At 40.2% G+C, this 21,305-nt stretch overlaps 1 protein-coding gene across 6 annotated transcripts in view; it reads right to left on the bottom strand.

Moving 5' to 3' along the window:
* The window catches only part of LOC127159274 (membrane-spanning 4-domains subfamily A member 15-like), a 75,770-nt gene that overhangs the window by 18,704 nt on the left and 35,761 nt on the right, over positions 1–21,305 (bottom strand). For 4 of the 6 annotated variants that reach the window (XM_051102149.1, XM_051102151.1, XM_051102147.1 and 1 more), the window contains exons 2-5: positions 15,644–15,731; positions 15,235–15,457; positions 1,982–2,235; positions 372–482 (exon numbers count right to left, since the gene is read on the bottom strand). In XM_051102149.1, coding sequence (XP_050958106.1) covers positions 372–482; positions 1,982–2,235; positions 15,235–15,457; positions 15,644–15,718 — 663 coding nt within the window. In that variant the 5' untranslated portion in view covers positions 15,719–15,731. The remainder of the gene's footprint in view (positions 1–371; positions 483–1,981; positions 2,236–15,234; positions 15,458–15,643; positions 15,732–21,305) is intronic. The other 2 variants (XM_051102152.1, XM_051102150.1) reach the window with 1 other exon arrangement.

Genomic DNA, 21,305 nt, shown 5'->3' on the forward strand with positions numbered 1-21,305 from the left:
TCAAGCACTACCATCATGGTAATATTTAGTCAAATAGCTGGAACATTACGCATTTACAGAACATGATGACTAATTAGTCATGATTAAATGTTAGAATGCTACATTATTATTGTTTTTATTACTACTACCAGTAATTTAAATCATTATTTTATCTTCATTTATAAAGGAATACTACAGTTCCAGCATTACTGAGTGATGCTGACAAGCATGTTGATTTCACAAATCAGGCAAATCCCCTGAATTAGCAAATCCCAAAGTGAGTTGTATTTACTGTTGTGTTGGTACACATGGTGGTAACAGGCATTTTTGGTTGACCATCTACTGTAGCTCGCATTATAAATGACAGAACACTAAACTTTATAATTTCTTACAATGAGAGATCCCCAGTAAGGAATACCACTATCGACAAAGATGGATACTGCATGAACTTTAGACACAATGCCAAGCAGGAGAGTCACCAGACCGATCATTATCTGGACCGCCTGTGTAGGACAAGAAAAATGTACATTCTGAATAGGACAAAATAATCTTTTATCATTTAAAACAGTATTAATAGAATTACTATTGTGCAAGAATTTCTTTTTAATTGTTTATATGCATAATTTGTACAGTGAGGGAAAACATTATTTGATCCCCTGCTGATTTTGTATGTTTATTTACAAATGGAAGAATCTCAGTCTCCCTCAGTGTGGGGCTCCATGCAAGATCTCACCTTGTGGAGTTTCACTCATGAGAACAATGAGGAATCAGCACAGAACTACATGGGAGGATCTTGTCAATGATCTCAAGGCAGCTGGGACCATAGTGACAATGAAAACAACTGGTAACACACTATGCTGTGAAGGACTGAAATCCTGCAGCACCCACACCGTCCCCTGCTCAAGAAAGCAGTGTACAGGCCCATCTGAAGTTTGCCAGTGAACGTCTGAATGATTCAGAGGAGAACTGGATGAAGTGTTGTGGTCAGATCGAGCCACAATCGAGCTTTTTGGCACCAACTCAACTCGCCGTGTTTAGAGTAGGAGGAATGATGCCTATGACCCCAAGAACACCATCCCCACCATCAAATGTGGAGGTGGAAACATTATGCTTTGGAGGTGTTTCTCTGCTAAAGGGACAGGACAACAGCACCGCATCAAGGGGTCAAATCATGGGTGAGAATTTCAGCCAGGGTGTTTAAAATGGGTCGTGGATGGGTATTCCAGCATGACAATGACCCAAAACACACGGCCAAAGCAACAAAGGAGTGGCTCAAGAAGAACCATATTAAGGTCCTGGAGTGGCCTAACCAGTCTCCAGACCTTAATCCCACAGAAAATCTGTGGAGGGAGCTGAAGGTTTGAGTTGCCAAACATCAGCCTCGAAACCTTAATGACTTGGAGAGGATCTGCAATGAGGAGTGGGATAAAAACCATCCTGAGATGTGTGCAAACCTGGTGCCAAGAAACGTCTGACCTCTGTGATTGCCAACAAGGGTTTTGCCACCAAGTACACCAAGTCATGTTTTATATTTATTTCTCTCATTAAAATGTGAATCAATGTATACATTTTTTGAAATGGGTTTTTCTGGATTTTTCGTTGTCTTTCACTGTTCAAAAAAACCTACCATTAAAATTATAGACTGATCATTTCTTTGTCAGTGGGCAAACGTACAAAATCATCAGGGGATCAAATAATTTTTTCACTCACTGTATAATGATTTGCGGATATGCATAATTTGTCCTATACCTAATGTGTTTGATAGTTTGGTCCTAAAACAATGTAAATTTCAAATAATAAACTTATCTTATGTTTGTGTCTTTACTGCATTGTCACCAAGACAAAAAAATAACATTCTTCAATAAAAATCCTCTATGCTTTGTTAATGTGTGTGCTCCTCCTTCTTTATTATTGATTCATGATTCTTTTTTTTTTTTTTTTTACCTCACACTTACATGTAGTAATGAAAAACAATTATGTGGGCTTATGAAAAATGTCTCACCCCGAGAGCTTTTGGTTGACCTGTCAGAAATGCCTGAAGTCCATAAAGAGGTGAAACTCCCTCCACCTGTTGCACATCCACAGGTGCAGAAGCGTTTGTCGCTATCCCAGTTGCTGTTATTTGTATTGATGGTTGCACTTGAATGACTACAGGATTCGGGGGTTCAGCAGGCGTCTTTTCTTGTTCTTGTTCTTGTTCTTGTTCTTGTTCTTGTTCTTGTACTTGTTCTTGTACTTGTTCTGGTTTTTGTTGACCTGTACAAAATCACATTAAAACACGTTAAGCATATGATAACATAGGTTTTCTATGTTAAAAAAAAAAAAAAAAAACATTTCAAGTTTATTAAAATAGTATGTATTACCGTAAACATGGTTTTCATATTGATAAACACGCAGTTATGTGATATTTGTTATGGTAGAATTATTGTTATCAACTAGAAGAACTCTATTAAACACTGACAACAGGAAATAAACTGCATAACAAACATGCTCATACTGATGTATATAAACTACATTTACGGCATTTAGATGTTCTTTTCCAAACATACAAAAGTGCCCTATTAGACACTACTTTAGATCCACTTACTACTATATAAAACAAATTGAATAATTACTAACATTTTAGTAAAAAAAAAAAAAAAGAAAACAAAACACAGACATGATACTAAGATTGTCACTTGTATAATGGTAGTCAAATGTAGTGCAACCATAAAATAAGTTTTACCAGGAGAAAAGCTGGTTTTTGCACTTTGTTCTGAAGTTCTGTTCACTCTTCTGAGATAAGCCAGTGAAAACTCAGTGTCATAAGTGTAATTGCTGAGAACTGCAGCTTGAGCTCAGGTGATTATGAAAAATGACAAAGCTGGCCTTTTTTAATGAGATAATAATAAGTTAAACCCACACACACACACACACACACAAAAAAAAAAAATAATAAAATAAATAAAAAAAATGAGTTTTCATGAATGTGTTTATGTTGTACTTTATAACAAGTAATTTGCATGCAGGTTTGGAAACCAGGTGAAATTGCCATGATGAAACAGTTAACACTCTTTAGTTGATAACAGATTAAACCAACTTAGAAGTGTAATAAATTTGAATTCATCTAACATTTATCAAATAGTGTTGTGTTGTGAGTGCATACTACAAACAAAGGATTTACACTTTACTTGTTCGATACTGCTTTGAAAAAAAAGAATTCTATGAACATGCTTTCAATTTCAATTAGGAAGACTTTGATGAAAAGTTTTGATCCACTTCAAATGTTGACTACTGTATATACTAGACAAGCAGATTGTGAAACTGAACACCCGTTTTAAGTCTGACACGTACAGGCTCAGTATAACACCTTTGGTGAAAAGACTTTAATACAGCCTGCCGGTACACACTTAAACATCGCTGTTGAAGATTCTGAACATGAGGTGTTTGTTCAGCAACTATAAAGAAAAGTATTAAATGGCAGGGCATTTCCATTACTTGTGGAGGTGCTCAATGCATGCTCACACAATATCTTTCCGAAAATGAATCGTCTCATAGGGGCCCTCATCACAATACTCATAACAAGCTGCACTGTCAAACGATTGTTTTCAACTGTAAATCAGATTAAAACAGGTATCAGAGCAACAATGCTGACACAGAGACTGAACTCTTTGTCCCTGCTCTCCTTTGAAAGAGAATTGACAGAATCATTGAACTACAATGAAATCATTGCAGTGTTCAACTCTAAGACCTATCGTCTCCTGTTATAATAATCAAATGTAAATCAATCTACATTTTCCTAGTATGTAGTTGCCTTGTAGTTACTGTTGTTTATTTCATGTGGCCGCTGAGCCAGACTATGACCAAGCATTGTTTTTACATACTGTCCGCTACTGTACTATTCACTTGGTGTAGATTTTCAGGCCTTCACGGATTAGACAGAAGAGGCTGCTGGTTAAAAAGTGTCCAAAATGTGCATACATTAACATATATAATTACAGCTTGTTTAAAGTTCATCATGCGCAAGCGTGTATGACCAAACAGAATGAGTGTGTTTTAATCACTTTGTCGCTGTGATTCATGACATATTGATATTTTGTATTGGATTATACTAGACTTTCCTGTAAATACAGCAATACAGAACAATTAATGTATTCATTGACAATGGTTTGTTGAATGTTGCTATTAAAGCTAAGATACATTCCATCAGTTCTTTTTTTTTTGTATACTATTGTTCTTAACATTTACTCATAAACCTATATTTTGTCTTAGTACAAAACCAATAAAAAACAAAAATGGTAAAAGATGAGTACTTTGTTTTCTTTGTCTGTACTTTTCCTCCTCTAGGAAAAGTTCTGGTGGTTCCAAACTTCTTCCATTTACAGATGATGGAGGCCACTGTACTCATTGGGACCTTAAATGCTGCAGAAATTTTTCTGTATCCTTCCCCAGATCTGTGCCTCGATACAATCCTATCTCTGAGGTCTACGAGCAATTCCTTAAACTTCATGACTTGGTTTGGGCTCTGACATGCACTGTTAACTGTGGGAGACTTATATAGATAGGTGTGTGCCTTTTCCAAATCATGTCCAATTCACTGAATTTACCATAGGTGGACTCTAATCGAGTTGTAGAAACATCTCAGGATTCACCTGAGCTCAATTTTGAGTGTCATGGCAAAGTCTGTAAAATACTTGCGTACAGATGTTTTTTTTTTTTCAACATTAATATTATCCGTTAATATGAATTGTTGGAGAGGACTGGTTTATTTTGAGCTTTTTGCACTTTTTTTCACCCTTGGGTTTAAAATCTACATTGTGTTGACGTCACAGTTGGACTACGGCAATGGACTCTAATACTTTGACGCTTCAGTGTCTCATTAATATTAATGAGGCTGCGTGTTCTTATCCTATGAGAAAACGCTTCACTTCATTATTCATGACAGCGTGTGCTGATTTGCTGACAGACACTTCAGACTGTGAGATTGCGTACATTAACTGAGAGAACTGAGAGTTCGGCACACGCGATTTATTCATATAGTGAGTGTAAGCATTTTTCTTTGACACAACCCATCAGAAGGCTTATATAAATGCTGTAAAATAAGCCTTAAAAGTTATTAGAGATGCAACAGCATGAATGGCTGTGCATTTATTTGCATTTTTAACTCGATGGGAGCAAAGTAAAACTGTCTGAACCCGAAGTTGTCAGTGTTGTCTGTCTCCCCTCTTCCAACCCTGCAGCACAGTGAGCACCATGCCCAGTTTTGCAGCATTTTTTTAAACTGTGGTGAGAGCTAGCCAGTGCTGAAACAGGGGGTTTCATAACCCTTTAATCAATATTTTCAAAGTGAAAAGGTGTTGATTACATAATTGAAGTGCAAGATCTGTGAAACCTACACAGATCTCCTTCTTACTTTCATGGACAGAGCCTATGTTTTGCACACTCTATTGAATCAAATCAACATAAATGACAGCTCAAAGCTCAGACTAAACACACTGTACTTGGGTGTAAAATTGATGCAGCATAACCAGCAGGCAAGATTCTAGCAGCCTCCCTGATAGATTTTCTTATGCGCTGTCAGAATTTTCTCTGGGTTGCCTGCGGAGAATTCAAGAAAGGATTTGACTTTGATGATGCCCTCTTGACCCAAATCATGTGGGGTGTGACTGATGCCAAGGCATGAGCAGAGCAGAGCATCAGTCTTTGCTTCCCCTCATGCAACAAGTCCCATGGTTGATCGACATGACAGACACTTGGGTACGCCTAGTATTTATCTATTGTGGTAATTTGCACATAGTGTCAGTAAGTTGTTGGTCAAGATAAATAGCTGTATTCTGTACGTTTGACTTGTGAAATACAATAATTTTGAGCTTCTGGTACGATACTTGGATATTTCCAATCTGGAAACACTAATTAGCATTATTGGTATATTGGTTCGAGACATTTTTTGTTTCCATTTGGGCAAATTGATTCTATTTAAACAATGTCAATCCACCTTATTTTTCAACACTGATTCATTAGCCACTGTAGGGAAATAACAAGATGAATAACAATGTGCAGTAAACAGTAAAACTGTTTAACCAGTGTGTTCGTAATTACAGTTTTTCACATTTGCTAAAACCCCATTATCTGAACCAAATTCCCAATAGCTTAAAACAGTTTGTTAAATAAATCATTCTTTCTGCAAAACCTTAAAACAAGTTCAGGCAGTTTAGACAATGTTTGCAGATCTCATGCACTCTTTTTGCAAAATTCTAAACACATTCTCATTCACTAAGACACATTTTGCACTATGATGAACTTGTGATGCAAAACCCTAAACACAAGAAAGCAAAAGTTAAGCACAACTGTAACACGGCTGTCATTGTTTACACACAATAATTCAAAATTCTTTACACTTGTTTCTAAATATTTTAATATACAAAATATAAGCCAGTTTAGAGTGTACAGAGAGCACAGGTACATCCACCAATCTGAGAGGTAAAGAAAGAGTGTGAATATGAGGTGGTGAAAGAGGAAGAGCAAAACCAAGAACAGGCTTTTCAGATGAAATTAGAGCTACTGTGATTAGACCATTTTCTTATGCATAGAATGACAGAGGCAGAACAAAGAGCCTGATATTAACAGAATGAGACAGACAGTCCCAGCCTTCACTTAAATACATTGAGTAACAAGCTTAATAACAAAACACACCTGGGATACAATCAACTAATCAATGTGAGGTAGAAACTGGGTCACAGAGCAGGTGGGGAGGAAAACAAACCGTCCATACACGTGACATTATCGCTTCCCTCCCGGTAGGCATGGGTGAGAACTTGGGAGGAGGCTTGGGAAGGAAGGAAGGAGAAAGAAGAACAGAGTCCAAATTGGAGATGATGAAGGGAGGAGCCAAGGAGGAAACAGGAGGAACCAGGGCGGACCAGACAGAGGGAGGAGCCAGGGCGAGGACAGGAAAGAGTTGGAGCAGGAGAAGCCAGACTGGACCCAGGACACAGCCATGATGACAGCCCACAGTGGAGCTGACGGAGGGAGGAGCCATGGAGGAGGAAGGGCTGACAACTCCAGGGGGCCGACAGAGCAGGTGGTGGAGGAGCCCGAGGTGGAAAAGAAGAGCCAAAGATCCAGGGTGATGAGGAGGATGGCAGAACCTGATGGAGCCAGATGGATGGAGGGACGAGGCTCAGACAGAGAAGTGGAATCCCGGACGAGGGACGAGAGAGCACGGTTAGCCAGTGGACTGCAGGGCCACGGCAGTGAGGAGGGAGCTAGGGGGCCATGGTGGAGCCGCTGTGTCGAAGGCAGAGACGAGGGATCCTCCAGCTGTAACGCCGATGGAAACTGGCAGACCAGTGGCAAACCCACCGTACAAATGTAAGAATGAGGGTGAGCAGAAGGGCTGCCAGATGACAGCAGAGGAGGTGGAGGCAGGAGTGGGTGGGAGGGTGTTAATTTGTGAGCATCCTTAGGACTGAGCTCAGGCAAGACAATTTCAGACCGTTCCAATGAAAGTGAAGGAGAGGGGGTAAGTCAGACCACAAGTCTATTAAATCCATATCAAACACCTCTACTTCAAACATTCCCAGGATCTCAACCAGCTCACCCTCAGCCATGTTGCAGTAGGCAGAGCTCCCCTCTTCAATGTCACAGGCCACAGCATTCTCCCTCAGGGCGGACGTTGTTGTCGGCTGGACCTGGACTAACAAAATCACAATCTGTGGCTCTGTTGCTCCGTACGGCGATAACTCACCCGTCACGGCAGGCTCTGGCTCTCCATTAGCACTAGAGGGCAGCCAAAGTTGTGCTGGTGTCGTCATCTGTGAAGTCCACAGTCAGCGGGGATTTGCAGGACACCAGCACCCACTCAATGAAGACGTAGTGACATAGTGTCTGTTGTGCATAGTATTGACTAATGTGTGTATGGCTTCAAAGCTTTGTTTGATTTTGAGTACAGGTGAAATGATTTTGAAGTGATTGTTTGATTTTGCCATAAGAGTCAGGGGTTGTGTGAATTTAGTTTAAATATTTGTGTTTAAGTTTTTGAGAAAATTAGTGATGTTTCAAAGAATGTGTTTTAGCTTTATAGAAGCTGGGGGAAAGTCACTATGTGAATACATACCCTTACTATGATTGTTGATTATTTATACATTTAGTCCTCCTTGGACTTCTGTTATTTCCTGTGATGTCCCAACATTTTTCAGAATTGAAGTTTGAAAACATTCAGGTGGACAATCAAGATTATTTAAAATGGAACAGGAGCATTGTTGACATGGTTGTCCAGAACAAAATCACCAGCATGGATCAAGCATGGATTCTATCTATCCATCTGTTTTTTTTATGGCTGAGTTAATGGAGCGTAGCATTATTTCTGGCAGGTCACGTTAGTCAAGCTCACATTACCTGACACTCAACTTATCCATGTGTGCCTATAGGAATACGACACCAATCATAATTCCCGTTATAAGATCCTCTCAGTCATTATTCAGCAGCTATCGCTTTGCTCTGGAGCTAATCACCCACCTCCATCCCCAACTCCTCCTTTTGTCCAGTCAGGACTTGGCATTGGATATGTCTTCTGAGTCAGACCACTGAGTTATGTGTTACATAAAATAATCACTTAGAACATTACTCATATCTGGTACGTTGATCATTAATGTTGGTTCTGTCCTACTTACTGTTAGTAGAATGTCTACAGTGGACTATCAAAATAAAGTGTTACCATTTATGCTCTCCCTGCTCATATCCATGCTACACTGCATGGATTGGCAGGGAGTGTCTGCCCAGAACAGAACCATACCCCCAGCCTTAAATGTATGCTAATTGTAAGTTATTTGATGATAGTGGTCCTGACAGAAAAGCTCTTCCCCCTCAGTCACGTCACGATGTTACATTGACTGACATATTTGGGGTCCTACTTGGGGGCCCAATCACCTCTGAGCTTAAGAAGAAAAGGCCAATGAACACTGACGAGTGCAAAAGGGTATATAAGATGGCAGTGTGCATCCACTTATTCAGAATTTGCTTCAGCGCTAATAGCGTCATGAGCTGCATCATGACATGCACAGTCGCTATCTCACAGGTCTGGGTTGTAAACAAAATGCATGTTGAGATGGCATTTGTGAATGTTTCTTGCCCGCGCTGCGTGTGCATGCCCATTATTACACTTGGTCATGGCTTTCATTTAACATAAAGCTGCCCTTGTGTTCTACCCTTTCCGGTTTCACAGGTCATTAGACTCCCAAGGCTGCATTGGTTAGAAACATGGGAGACCCGAGGATTATAGTCAGGAATGCTCTGTCGGGTCAGCCCCCATGGAGGTCCGGCTCTTCTCAGCGTATTACCGTCGAGTTTCTGAATGTTGATGGCAGTTCATCCCATGACGAGTCTTGCATCTCGTTTAGAGCTCATGGGGAGGTTAAGATGTCAGTGGAGGTGGTATCATCTTCTGATGCTGAATATTCTGCTGAACAGCCCCCCATAGTGGCGGCTGCACAGCCAAAGTCTGAGGCTAAGATGACGGCCATGTTCCCCGGGCAGGCTTGACCACCAGGTTGAAGGTGGTCTCTCAGCCTTCCCTTGGGCGTTTGGATTGTGCCCACGTAAGGGCTAAGTCTTCGTCTGCCGGTCACCGAAATCGCCCCTCTGTGACCTCAGCAAGACTTGCTCCACCCACCTTCAGGGGCTTCAGTTGGCGCAGGTATGGGGTGCAGTCCACCTCTTGGGGTGCCCTGACGGATCCAGGGCGTCCTGGGGATGGACCACCCAGAGATTTGGAGGACTGTTTTGACAAAAACCCTTGGGAGAGGCCAAGGGCTTTCTCACTACCGCCTCTGACCTACGGGTCAGCAGGTACCCAACTTTTCAATAAAAGAGCAATTTCTTTTATATTCTCTGAGTTTCTCACATTGGGTTTGTCTGTGGGTGATGTACATCCTTCTTAGACTCAGGTTCAACACTCCGGACACATCACTTCCTCGTTTTCTAGTAACGACATCGCAGGATCCTGGATCAGGTAAGTGCTGCCTCAGCAACCCAACACTACTTCAGAACACTTGTTTCCCGGGTTGAGCCATCCTTAAAAAAAAAAAAAAAAAAACACCTAAAGGGCTTCGCTCAGTCCTGCTTCTCTGACTTATAAATTGAATGGTGCTCCTCTCACCAAGAGGACCCTCAGAGATGCTCGGTCAGAGTGGTGCTTCCTTCCTGCAGGAGAAGTTGGAGCAGAGGCTGTCCCCCTCCACTTTGAAAGTGTATGTCATGGACAGGAAACATCACCTGATCGTCAGGTTCCTGAGAGGTGCGAGGAGGATAAATCCTTCTAGGCTACACCTCATCACCTCTTGGGTTCTCTCCTTGGTCCTTCTAGGTCTAGGAAGAAGCTCCCTTTGAGCCACTTGGATCAATTGAGCTTAACCTGTCACTTAAGACCTCAGTTCTGATCGCGTTCATCTCTGTCAGGAGGGTGGGGACCTACATGCATTCTCTTTCAATGAAATGTGCCTTGAGTTTGGTCTGGCTCATTCTCACATGACCTTGAGACCCCGGCCTGGTTATGTGCCCAAGGTTCCCACCACTCTCTTTCGAGATCAGGTGGTGAAGGATGGCTCAGTGTCAGCTTGCTGCACCATTCCTTACGGATCCATGCACCTTTTCCCAGTTGTTCCTCTCCGGTGAAACCAGGGTACTCCAAATGCGTCAGTCGACGTAATGTCGAATGTTACATCTGTAACCCTCGTTCCCTGAAGGAGGGTATGGAGACATTACGTCCTCTTGCTACAATCTTGAACTGCACTGAATGCACAGTTCCTCAGCATAAACCGGAATGAGTGGATGCACGCTGCCATCTTATATACCCGTATGTATGGGGGAGTGGCTTGGCATGCAAAGTCCACTTGCCATGCAAAGTCCACTTGCCAGTGTTTATTAACCCTTTCTTCTTAAGCTCAGAGGTGATTGGGCCCCCAAGTAGGACCCCAAATACGTCAGTCAATGTAATGTCTTCATTCCCTCCTTCGGGGAACATAGGTTACAGGTGAAACCTAGACGTTTTGCAAAGAAGAGTGGGCCAACAATCTGCAAAAACGCTTTACAGGACTGATCTCAAGTTTTCAGAACCGTTCCTTTGCAGATTTTGTTGCTAAAGGGGGCATGACCAGATTTTTATTAGTTTGACGCAATTAAATCTATGCATTTTGTTCCCCAAAAAGCACCTGATGGGAGTTTCAGCATCACATCAAGCTTTTCCAATTCATAAAGATGCCTGTGAAGATGTGCCTTCTTGGCCAGAGATGATTTGAAATTGTGCATATTTGGAAGTGGAGCTGCATGCTAAGTTACAAAAAATGCCCTGCACACCAACATGTGAAATGACTCCCACGACAGTTGATTGACATGAGTGTCTTACCTCAGATCAGCTGTAATAGTCCAATCTCCCCATTGTTTCCATGCAGGGATTTAAGTTAGAAAAGAATATATCTGATTGAGCGATTGAGGTGTTGTGTTGCTGGATGTAATAATGAACATAGTGGTTGTCATTTACTCCTGCCATCTGAGCCACTGAAGATGCAGTGGATTACATTTGTTTGTGAAGGAAATGCGCCTCCTGATCTACATATATCCTTCTAGGTTCGCACAAATCATTCATTATCCAGCTTCACTTACAGCAGAAGTGAGTATAAGGGTTTTTTAATGAATCTTTGCGATCACCTTTCCTAATAACATGATTGTTAGCAAGTTTAACAGCTAAACGTGGCTAAATGCTGCTAAAGTAAACAAGCTCGTCACTCCACAGCGAGAAGAGAGGGGCGGGGTGAGCAGAGCTCATTTACATTTAAAGAAACAGTCCCTCAGAATGAGATGATTTTTGCAGAGCTGATTTTGACAAGGTAAAAAGGGTGTTGTTTTACACTACCATTGAGAATTTTCTAACCAAAGTATATTATACATCCACCGTATATTATACATATCACCGTTTACACCATTTAGTTTTTTTATATGTACATCAACTTGACAGTCACCACTAGTAAGCTGCTACTACTACTACTACTACTACTACTACATGTATTGTAAAAATGTTAATTTGGTGTGAAGTTGCTTTGCAATGATATGTATCGTGAAAAGCGCTATACAAAAAAAAAAAAATATTGAATTGAACTGAATTGAACTCAGACTTACATTCAGATTTTTTACCATGTTGTTCGGCACAATAATTTTGCATTTGTTTTTCGGTTTTGTGCAATATATATCTACAAATGTTTTGATTCTCTGAATTTACAATTGTTTTAACTCACAATTATCATGCTTATTTTTGACCTATGACTTCAATATGTTTGGCAGAAAATTAATCCTCTAAAAGCCTTATAAGAAGAGAAAAGCACATTAAAACAACAAAGGGGAAACAAATCTAGAATGGGATGCTCAAACTGCATATAGGTGTGATGTAGAGGCTGACATTTTTTCAGGAATCCCGCAGGATGGGAAACAAGATTACCATTAATCATGTGATTGGGACGGGACAAGAAAATATGTGGGCAGGACCAGGAATTGTAGAACACCCAACTTTATACACAAATATAACTTTTATATAATTAAACTATTTATGAAGAGTTCAGATGCAAAACCAGCTAAATCCACCTGACATATTTCCTTAAAATTATTATTTCTTTCTGGCTATTTTGTATAGATTTCTATGTAAGTACTGGCACTTCTGATTGGGCTGAGGCTGGAATTTATCGAGTTTAAAGTAAAAGCATTTGATGGATGTGTACTATGTGTCAGGAGCATTCATTCAGTATCATTATCTCATATTTGACCAAGATGGCTTTTAGTTGGTTTTGCATCTGAACTCTTCATATTTTAATTTTAAACTGAATTGTAGTTGCTGTCTCTGTCACATAACATGCAAGGAAGGCACACAGCATGAAGATGAAGGTCAATGATAAAGTATTTAATATAATTCACAACAGGAAGGTTAACACTCACACATACATTGACAAGACCAGACGACAAACACTGAATTGAAACCAACTTATAAAGACAGATGATTACAATGAACTTAATTAAGACACAGGTGATACAAGGTTAACTCATAATGACATAACGAGGGCAGGAACAGGAAAACCATATATGGGCACAAGAGGGAAAAAATACAATACAAAGAGTTCAGGGGTGTGACAGTCTCTTTATGCTCTTCTCCTGTTTGCTTTGGTGTGGATAAGTGAATGAGTTTGTGAAGGACAGGGCTGCGTTCTCCGAAACTATCTTAACGCTACGTCGTTCTTAAGTTGTACCTTAAGAAGTACCTTATCGTTAATATGTGTTTTCCGAAACCTTCTTAGTTAAGTATACCTTCTGTAAGTCATACGTTATTAAGGTTGGTCTGGAGCGCTCTTAGCTATACCTTATCGCTGCTGACGGTTCATACCGCTAGTGGCCACCACTACGTAAAAAGCTTTTTTACATCGCAGTTTAATTACACATAGAAAATTTTATATGAACATTTAATATAAAATCTGATTTAGTATTAAAATTACATTTTTACTTTACTTTAAAATTTTACACATAAAATACTTAAGTTGTTATAGCCTACACCCAGTATATGGAAGTGTTTCATTAATAAAGTTTACATACACTAATGGTTGTTAGCTTTTTTTTAATTACTATCCTAAGGCACATCAGCTGGCGAACCATTTGACAGAAAAGGCTTAGGAGTCTATATAAAGAAAGATGAGTTTACACAAACTTTATAGCTATGGCAGCGCTGGCAAAATCATGCCATTTTTCACTGTCTCAATGGGCAGGAACCAGACGCTGCCAATTTCATGGCTATGCTTTCCCAGATTTCTTGTTTTTTTTGTTTTTTTTTGTTGTTTTTTTTTTGTTGGAGACCGTTGTGCGGAAACTAGCGAATAATACACCTTTGTGGTGTTCCACCTCATCCAGCAGTATAGACATTTCGGAAGCAGTGAAGCTGGGCGATCTCTTTTTGCGGACTTTTTTTCCCGACATAGTGAATGTCGGTATGTCTCTCATGTTTGCGCTTTGATTGAGGAAATCATCCAATTACACAAATGAGCGATTTACGCCAATAATGTTATACGGCTGGTGGATAATCAGCATACGTTGTGGAGAACATTAACACACTTATGGCCGTGAGGGTTTGAGATTGCACACTTGCTAAATTATAAACACATACTCATATTTATTTCTGCATGTACATATTTCAATGAGCCCCGATAAATAGTTTGTACTATTTCTAAAACGCTTCTTTATAAAGAACATTGTTTTCTCAATACTTTACCTTTACCGCTGTGAAGGAAAGAGCGCACAATCGATCATCGAGGCATCGATATCAACCTATTCAGCACCTCCACCATGGACAGCACCTGCTAAGGTCGAACTTAAGAAGGTTTACCTTAAGCAACATCCTAAGGTATAGTTCGGAGAACACACGTAGGAAATGTATACCTGTAGTTAAGGTGTACCTTTTGAGTCTTCGTAGCGCGCTAAGAGACAACGTTATCAGAGAACGCAGCCCAGATCATTAATGGCTGGTCTATGTGGTAATATAGTACATGGGGCAGGACATCCAAACACTCACCTATCATTCATCAACCTTAAATAAGGCTTTTCATCTGAAAGATGTATTTGCGTGCTATTGAAGTGTCTGTGCAGAGTGTGGAAGCTGAACAGTAGTGCGCTTAACTGCATGACAGATGAAGGCGCTGGTGCAGTCACTTTCTCTTAAAATACTCAGTCATTTTTGGTCATACAGAGAACAGTAATACATCTTTAGAATCCGTAAAAACTGTTTATTTGTGTGCATTTGAAATAACAACAAAATATTGCCCTTTTGTAACATAATTAAAGCAAACAGGATGCGCTTTCTGCCGTCTTGGTTTCTGTGAACTTGAGTGTGAAACTTCTAAACTCTGTGTATAACTGCCTTACAGACAAGAAAAATGTAACTATAGAGAGTAAAATGTCTACTTTCAAATAAACCAATTCAAATAGAAAATGTGTCTGTGTTTGCATGGATGATTTAAATTAAAATTTAAGGGGTGTGCAATCCACACTGCATTTGTTTAAGCTGGTTTTCAGTTTAACAAATAATAAAATACATTCTGGCTAAAAAAAACACAACATGGAAGTGGGAAGGAATGGGAGTCTGGGATTGAGATGGGATGGGATTATCCTCCAGTTTTTACAGTGTGATGGTCAGGAGTGCACATACTTTTGACTGTATAGTGTAGAGTGGAACTGATGCTTGTAGGAACTTACCATAGTTGGGACAGTAGAGAGTGCCTCCATCAGAGGTGCAGTGCATCTGAATCTGGGAACGGTCTGGTGTTTCTTTTAGGATAATAGTCGTGCCGACATTCTCTGTGCTAAAATCATATTCAAAGCTATTCCATGTGTTATTTTCGTATCTGAAGTAGATGGAGCGATGGCTTGCCCAGTACTCCTTATAGGATTTTGTGCAGCCAGCATTGATGTGTGTATACTGGGGAGTACAATTATACATCAGTTTCCATCAGAAAAGCAATGAATGAAATGCATAAAGAACAGACTGATATTGTTGTGAGATATTATGTCATCCCCTCAGTTATTATTCATTCTAACTAAAAAAAAAAAAAGTACAAAATTACTAATTAATAATAATTAATCTCATGAAGTGAATTATCATTACCTCTTTATCCTGGGTGGCAAAGTACCAGGTATAAGGAGTTTGATTGATGACTGAAACTGAAGCCGAGGAACCCATTATTCAGGATATTCTGTAACATTAGAGAAATTAAACAAAGGTCATTATTTGATAGTGATGTAAAATAACTAAAACAAATACTACTGCATTAATTATAACTAAAGTAAAAAGAAACAAAGCGATTTTATTCCTATCCAGAGAAGTCCATGCCAATGAAAAGACTGAATCAAATCATGCAGTCTGCTGCTCATTATGAACTGCCCATTAGAATGTGAGGATAGAAGGGGGTTATGCTTGGCACCATTTAGCATAAATGATGACATTTACTTTACTATCTGATGTTTTGATTAAGTTCTGTCAACAGGATTCTACAGGAATGAGAACTTCAACTCTAACTATAGTTGATGAACCTTCAGCATCTGGCTTTTAATTTGACTCGTTAATTAGACTCCTTGTGTCTGGAGGCAGCAGTGAGAAAGAGAATAAAGAGAAACAAACTGAGGAGGACATCACCAGCCAAATTTGAAGCAAAGTCCAGAGGTTAAGAGGCCTCTTGCTAAAGAAGAAAACACTGTAAGGATCCACTCGCCGGCCCAAATGCAGAGTCCAGTGACCTGGTTGAAGGTTTAATGCATGTTCGGTCTTTCTGCAAAGCTCACTTAATTTATCAGGATTTAGTTTCAATTTTGACTAGCTCCGTGTTTAATCTGACTCCAATTTCAAGTGATCATTAAATTTACACTGTATTTCTAATCAAAAGCATCAATTATGAATTAATTTACACATTTGGTCATTCCAGACATTCCATACTTTCAATTATTCGTTCATCAGGGACCCGATGCTACATTTATGTCTCACGTTGGCCTTACGTGGATCATACGATCACAAATTCGCCAGTCAGATTTTTGTCAGAGGATGTAGGTTGACTAAACACTTAAAATCCACTGCCTACTGCTTGCCTTGGATAAAAAGTATAGTTAACTTAGTCATTTCCCATAAAACTTGCTGAATTAGCGATAAACAGGAATCAAAAGATCACACGATGATATGCCTACTGCTCCATTCATCTGGGTGTCTTCAATTTGTATATCCTGGCCGTAGATTTGAGGTAACATCAGCCTCCACATGATCTACTAGTCATAATGATTTCAGAAGAGATCAGAATAAATCAAATATAAAATTTTATTTGTCAGGTAAAAACGTGTCATGTCAATCACATAATTACAGCTTTTCTTTGCTATAACATAATAACCAGGCTTTTGAACTAAAATTTTAAAACCATAATGCTATTTTTTAAAAAGCACACCCACACTCATCGTCTAAATAATTAAATGCACATTTTTTTTGATGTGGATGTCATAAACTGTCAATCATATTTTCTACACATTTCTATTAGACTTTTTGTAAATTTGCTATGAATTGTTCAAGTGAATCTTGACTTTCACTAATGAAGAGAATATAGATCATCCAATGATAAAGCAGTTCTCTGAAATAGCTCAAAGGTACATCTCAACAAACTTCAATTGGAAAGCATAGACAGAGGAAACACAAGTGTTACAAATTGACAGTGGACATTCTAATTTTTAATTATGCCTTTGTGACCATATTTCTTTTTATTTTCTATTTCACAATGACAATGTAATGTGTTTTTATTTTTATTTATTTATTTTTGTCAGACCACTAGTAAAAGTGTAACGGTGAATCCTATCCACACTTTTTCAATTAATATCCTGCATGCAGTAATGTGTAATTTTGAAAAGGAAGAGTATGAGGTGAAGAGGAAGAGAAGGAGAAGAAGGAGGACGACGACGACAACATGGGAGAGAAAGAGTAAGGGCAAGGGCGAGAAGACAAGCAGTCTCATATATTTTAGTTGCTGCGTGCCAGGGTTGGATCAGGCATGCAAGAGGATTTTACCCTGATTTTAACTGCTTGGCCGGGACCAATTTAGCCTGTGATGTTCAAGAGGTTCTTTGGCCTGTCCCAGACCAAAAACAGGATGCTGGGGCAGAAAAATATTTTTTGTTGTTGTTTGCTGTTTTGTACTCGTACTACATTACATTAAATTAAGGAATAAAACACTTGCAAATGCATCAATTTGTTGTGTTCATCATGTGAAAAGATATTTTTTTCTCAGGCAACCACAAGCAACAATTATTACCAGTTTTTGTAGAATTGATCTCATAAGTGTGTAAAACTGTAGTGTGTGTATTTTTGAGAGTTTGTGTGTCATGTCTGAGAGCAAAGATTGGTTTTACAGCAGGATTGAATTGTTTTGAGTGGAGAGCTTCATTTTGACCTGAATATATGAAGTTTGGGGAATTGGGGGAGCACCCCTTATGAGCAGAACACAATACTTCAAAAGTTTATAATTGATTGCTGTAAAACTGAGGCCATTTTACCAACCACACAGAGACCTTTATTCTAGAATAAATTTCTGGAAGACTGAATAACAATAACTATTATTATTTATGAATTATTACTATGAATTATTTTGTGGAGAGAGGACAGGAGCTGCATGGTGTAGTGAACAGCGGTCAGGATCTTAAAACAATGTGTGGAAAGTTTGATTTTTCTGTGATCAGGCTCAAGAAAAGATGCCTTTTGCTTTAAAGGGGTCATCGGATGCAAAATTCAACTTGTACAAAATTTACATGTTACCCTATAATGATAAAAATCCACCCATTGTTTTTTTTTTAAATCCCCAATAATAATAATTACTTTCTCTGATCAAACTGTTTTGAGATTCTTGGCAGAATGATGTAGTTCTGCACAAGCCCCTCCCACACTTGTTGACTGACGCTGTTTTAGCACAGACCCACCCTGAGTGAGCTGCGAACACTCCATCATTGTTTCGACACCAGAGGAGGCATACACAAGAATGTCTCCTAAGCAATTGAGGTGTTTTGTTCAGGGTTCCCACGCGTCCTGGAAAACCTGGAAAATTGATGACTAATTTTTAAGTCCTGGAAACCACTGTTCTGCATGCCCTTCTCCAGCATGCATTTAATCCTGTCTTCCACAAAAAGCGCTGCACTCGTATTTAAAAAATAACGGTCATTCGTTTTACTGACTGACTAACATTCATTGATTGATCTCTTTGATGAATAATTACTTATAATTAATATATATAAATTTCAGGGAAATTTGACACGTTTAACTTAAGAGAACATGATGATGTTAATGGAGAAGTTTTTGTGTACTGACCAAAAGAGAGAACCACATCATCGTTAATTCACTGGTAAGAAACAAATGTAATGTTATTCTAATTAAAGTCAAATAAATGTTATTTGTTTTTAATGTCTGTAAAATTAAATTTACATTTTTAAAATCCAGTATTTTGTTGAAGTCATTGTTATTTTGTGCTTTAATAAACAAAATCTGTGTATGGTACTTCAAATCTTGAAACAGATATTTTAGCTAAACTGAATCAAGTGGCTTAAAGGGATCCCTCTGTAATCCCAAGAGAACTATGGAGAGATCACAAGAGGGAATGAGGTGTGACCTAGGAGGATTTAGTCTCCTCGCACCTCTCAGAAAACTGATGATCAGGTGATGCTTCCCCAGGGATGAACCATCCACTGCATCATGATGGGCCTCGATGGCAGCAATGTACACCTTCAAAGTGGAGGGTGACAGCCTCTGCTCCAACTTTTCTTGCAGAAAGGAATGCACTGCACCAACCGAGCATCTCTGAGCCACCCATTCCAGGTTCCAAATTGTGCCCATCCCCTAAGAAAGAATGTCCTTCTTCAGGGAAATCCTCCAGGGAGAGGCTGCAGAGATGGACGGCAAGATGCGACAGGAGTGTACACCAACCCTGGTGGTTGATGTAAGCCACCATCACCATGTTGTCTGTGTGGACAAGTACATGCTTGCCCTGTAGCAATGGTCGAAACCGGCAAAGAGCAAGCAGCACTGCTAGCAACTCGAGGCAACTGATATGCCACTGCAGCTGAGGTCCCATCCAGGAGCCTGAGGCTGCATGCCCATTGCATACAGTGCCCCAGCCCATCTTGGAGGCATCTGGGTCAACCACAACTTGCCTCAACTCCTGTTCTAAGGGCACTCCTGCCTGTAGAAAACGCAGGGTCTGACTAAGGACTGAACAGGCAGCGACAACTCTGGGTAATGCAGACCCGTAGAGTGCAGCGGCACCATTCCCATCTCGGTATCCGGCCATGCAGCCAGTGCTGAAGTGGTCTCATATGTAACAGGCCGAGAGGTGTAAATGTGGCTGTGGCTGCCAGATGGCTGAGGTGCTCACACAACAGACCTCGCGAATAAGCTAATACAAGCCAGTCATCGAGATTTGAGAATAGAGGATCCGGATGCCCTTCTCCAAAAGCAGGGGCACCCTCCGCTGGTTTGGAGGGGATGCAGGGAGACAGGGATAGCTTGAAGGGGGGGACTTTGTACTAATACACCCAAACCCTGAAAGCAAACCAAAGAAATGGTCCTTTGTCAAGACATGGAAGTATGCATTCCTCAGGTCAATGGTCGCAAACCAATGCTGGTGCCGAACGCAAGAAAGAATGTTTCTGCATCAGCATCTGGAACGGCAGCCTGTGAAGGGACAGATCAGAAGACTCAAATATCCAGGATTGGCCGTAATACGTGGTGTTTCCTGGGGCATTGCAGGTGTAGGACCCACAGGGGGCACCTTCGGCGATGGGCAGATGAAGACCTGTCTCTCGACGGCTTGGTGTTCGAAGAATCACGCCAGGGCAAGATGTGTTTAATGGCCTCCGCCTGCATTTGTACTGCCAAGAACTGCTGGGCAAAGAGAGGCCGGCCTGGGAGATGGGTCCATCAAAAAACTGGACTTTGTCGGCATCGCTCATCTGAACCAGGTTTAGCCAGAGATGGTGCTCCTGGACCACCATAGTGGACATCACCTGACTGACGGACCATGGCGTGACATTCCTGCATCAACCCCGAGTCAGGATTACCCTCGTGCAGCTTTTTCAAAGCATTGGCCTGGTGGACCTGCAGGATGGCCATGGCGTGCAAGGCAGAGGCGGCCTGGCCCACAGCGCTGTAAGAATTGGCAGTGAGAACACTCCTGAATGAGTGGATGCACGCCACCATCTTTCATACCCATATGTATGGGGGAGTGGCTTGGCATGCAAATTACACTCGCCAATTCTCATTGTCCTTTTCTTCTAAGCTCAGAGGTGATTGGGTTCCCAAGTGAGACCCCATGATGTCAGTCGACATAGCGTCAAATGTGACTGACTGAAATGGAACAGTTTCTCAGACTGTCCTAGTATAGCCTATAATTAGATTTTATTATTTACTTACTTCATATTTTTAAATTTATATATATATATATATATATATATTTAATTTTTAAATAATAATAATATGGTATTTTACTGGCAGTACAGTAAGTGGCACTCTGTGGTGGAGCAGGATTTTGAACAGCATCCTGAGTCACAGCAGACAGTCTTTAACTTTAAATTACTCTTGATCAACTGAATGTACAAATCCAACTGTTAGCTGAAATATCCACAAAATAAAAAACAACACTGAAGCAAGAGCATGCAGTTCATCTGTCAATCAGATGCGCGCAAAAGTTGTGTTCATTCCTACAGCAAATGCAGATTTTTCTTTCAGTTCGATTATTAAAATAAAGTGATGCTTG

Source organism: Labeo rohita, unplaced genomic scaffold (genome assembly GCF_022985175.1).
Source record: "Labeo rohita strain BAU-BD-2019 unplaced genomic scaffold, IGBB_LRoh.1.0 scaffold_205, whole genome shotgun sequence".
NCBI lineage: Eukaryota > Metazoa > Chordata > Actinopteri > Cypriniformes > Cyprinidae > Labeo > Labeo rohita.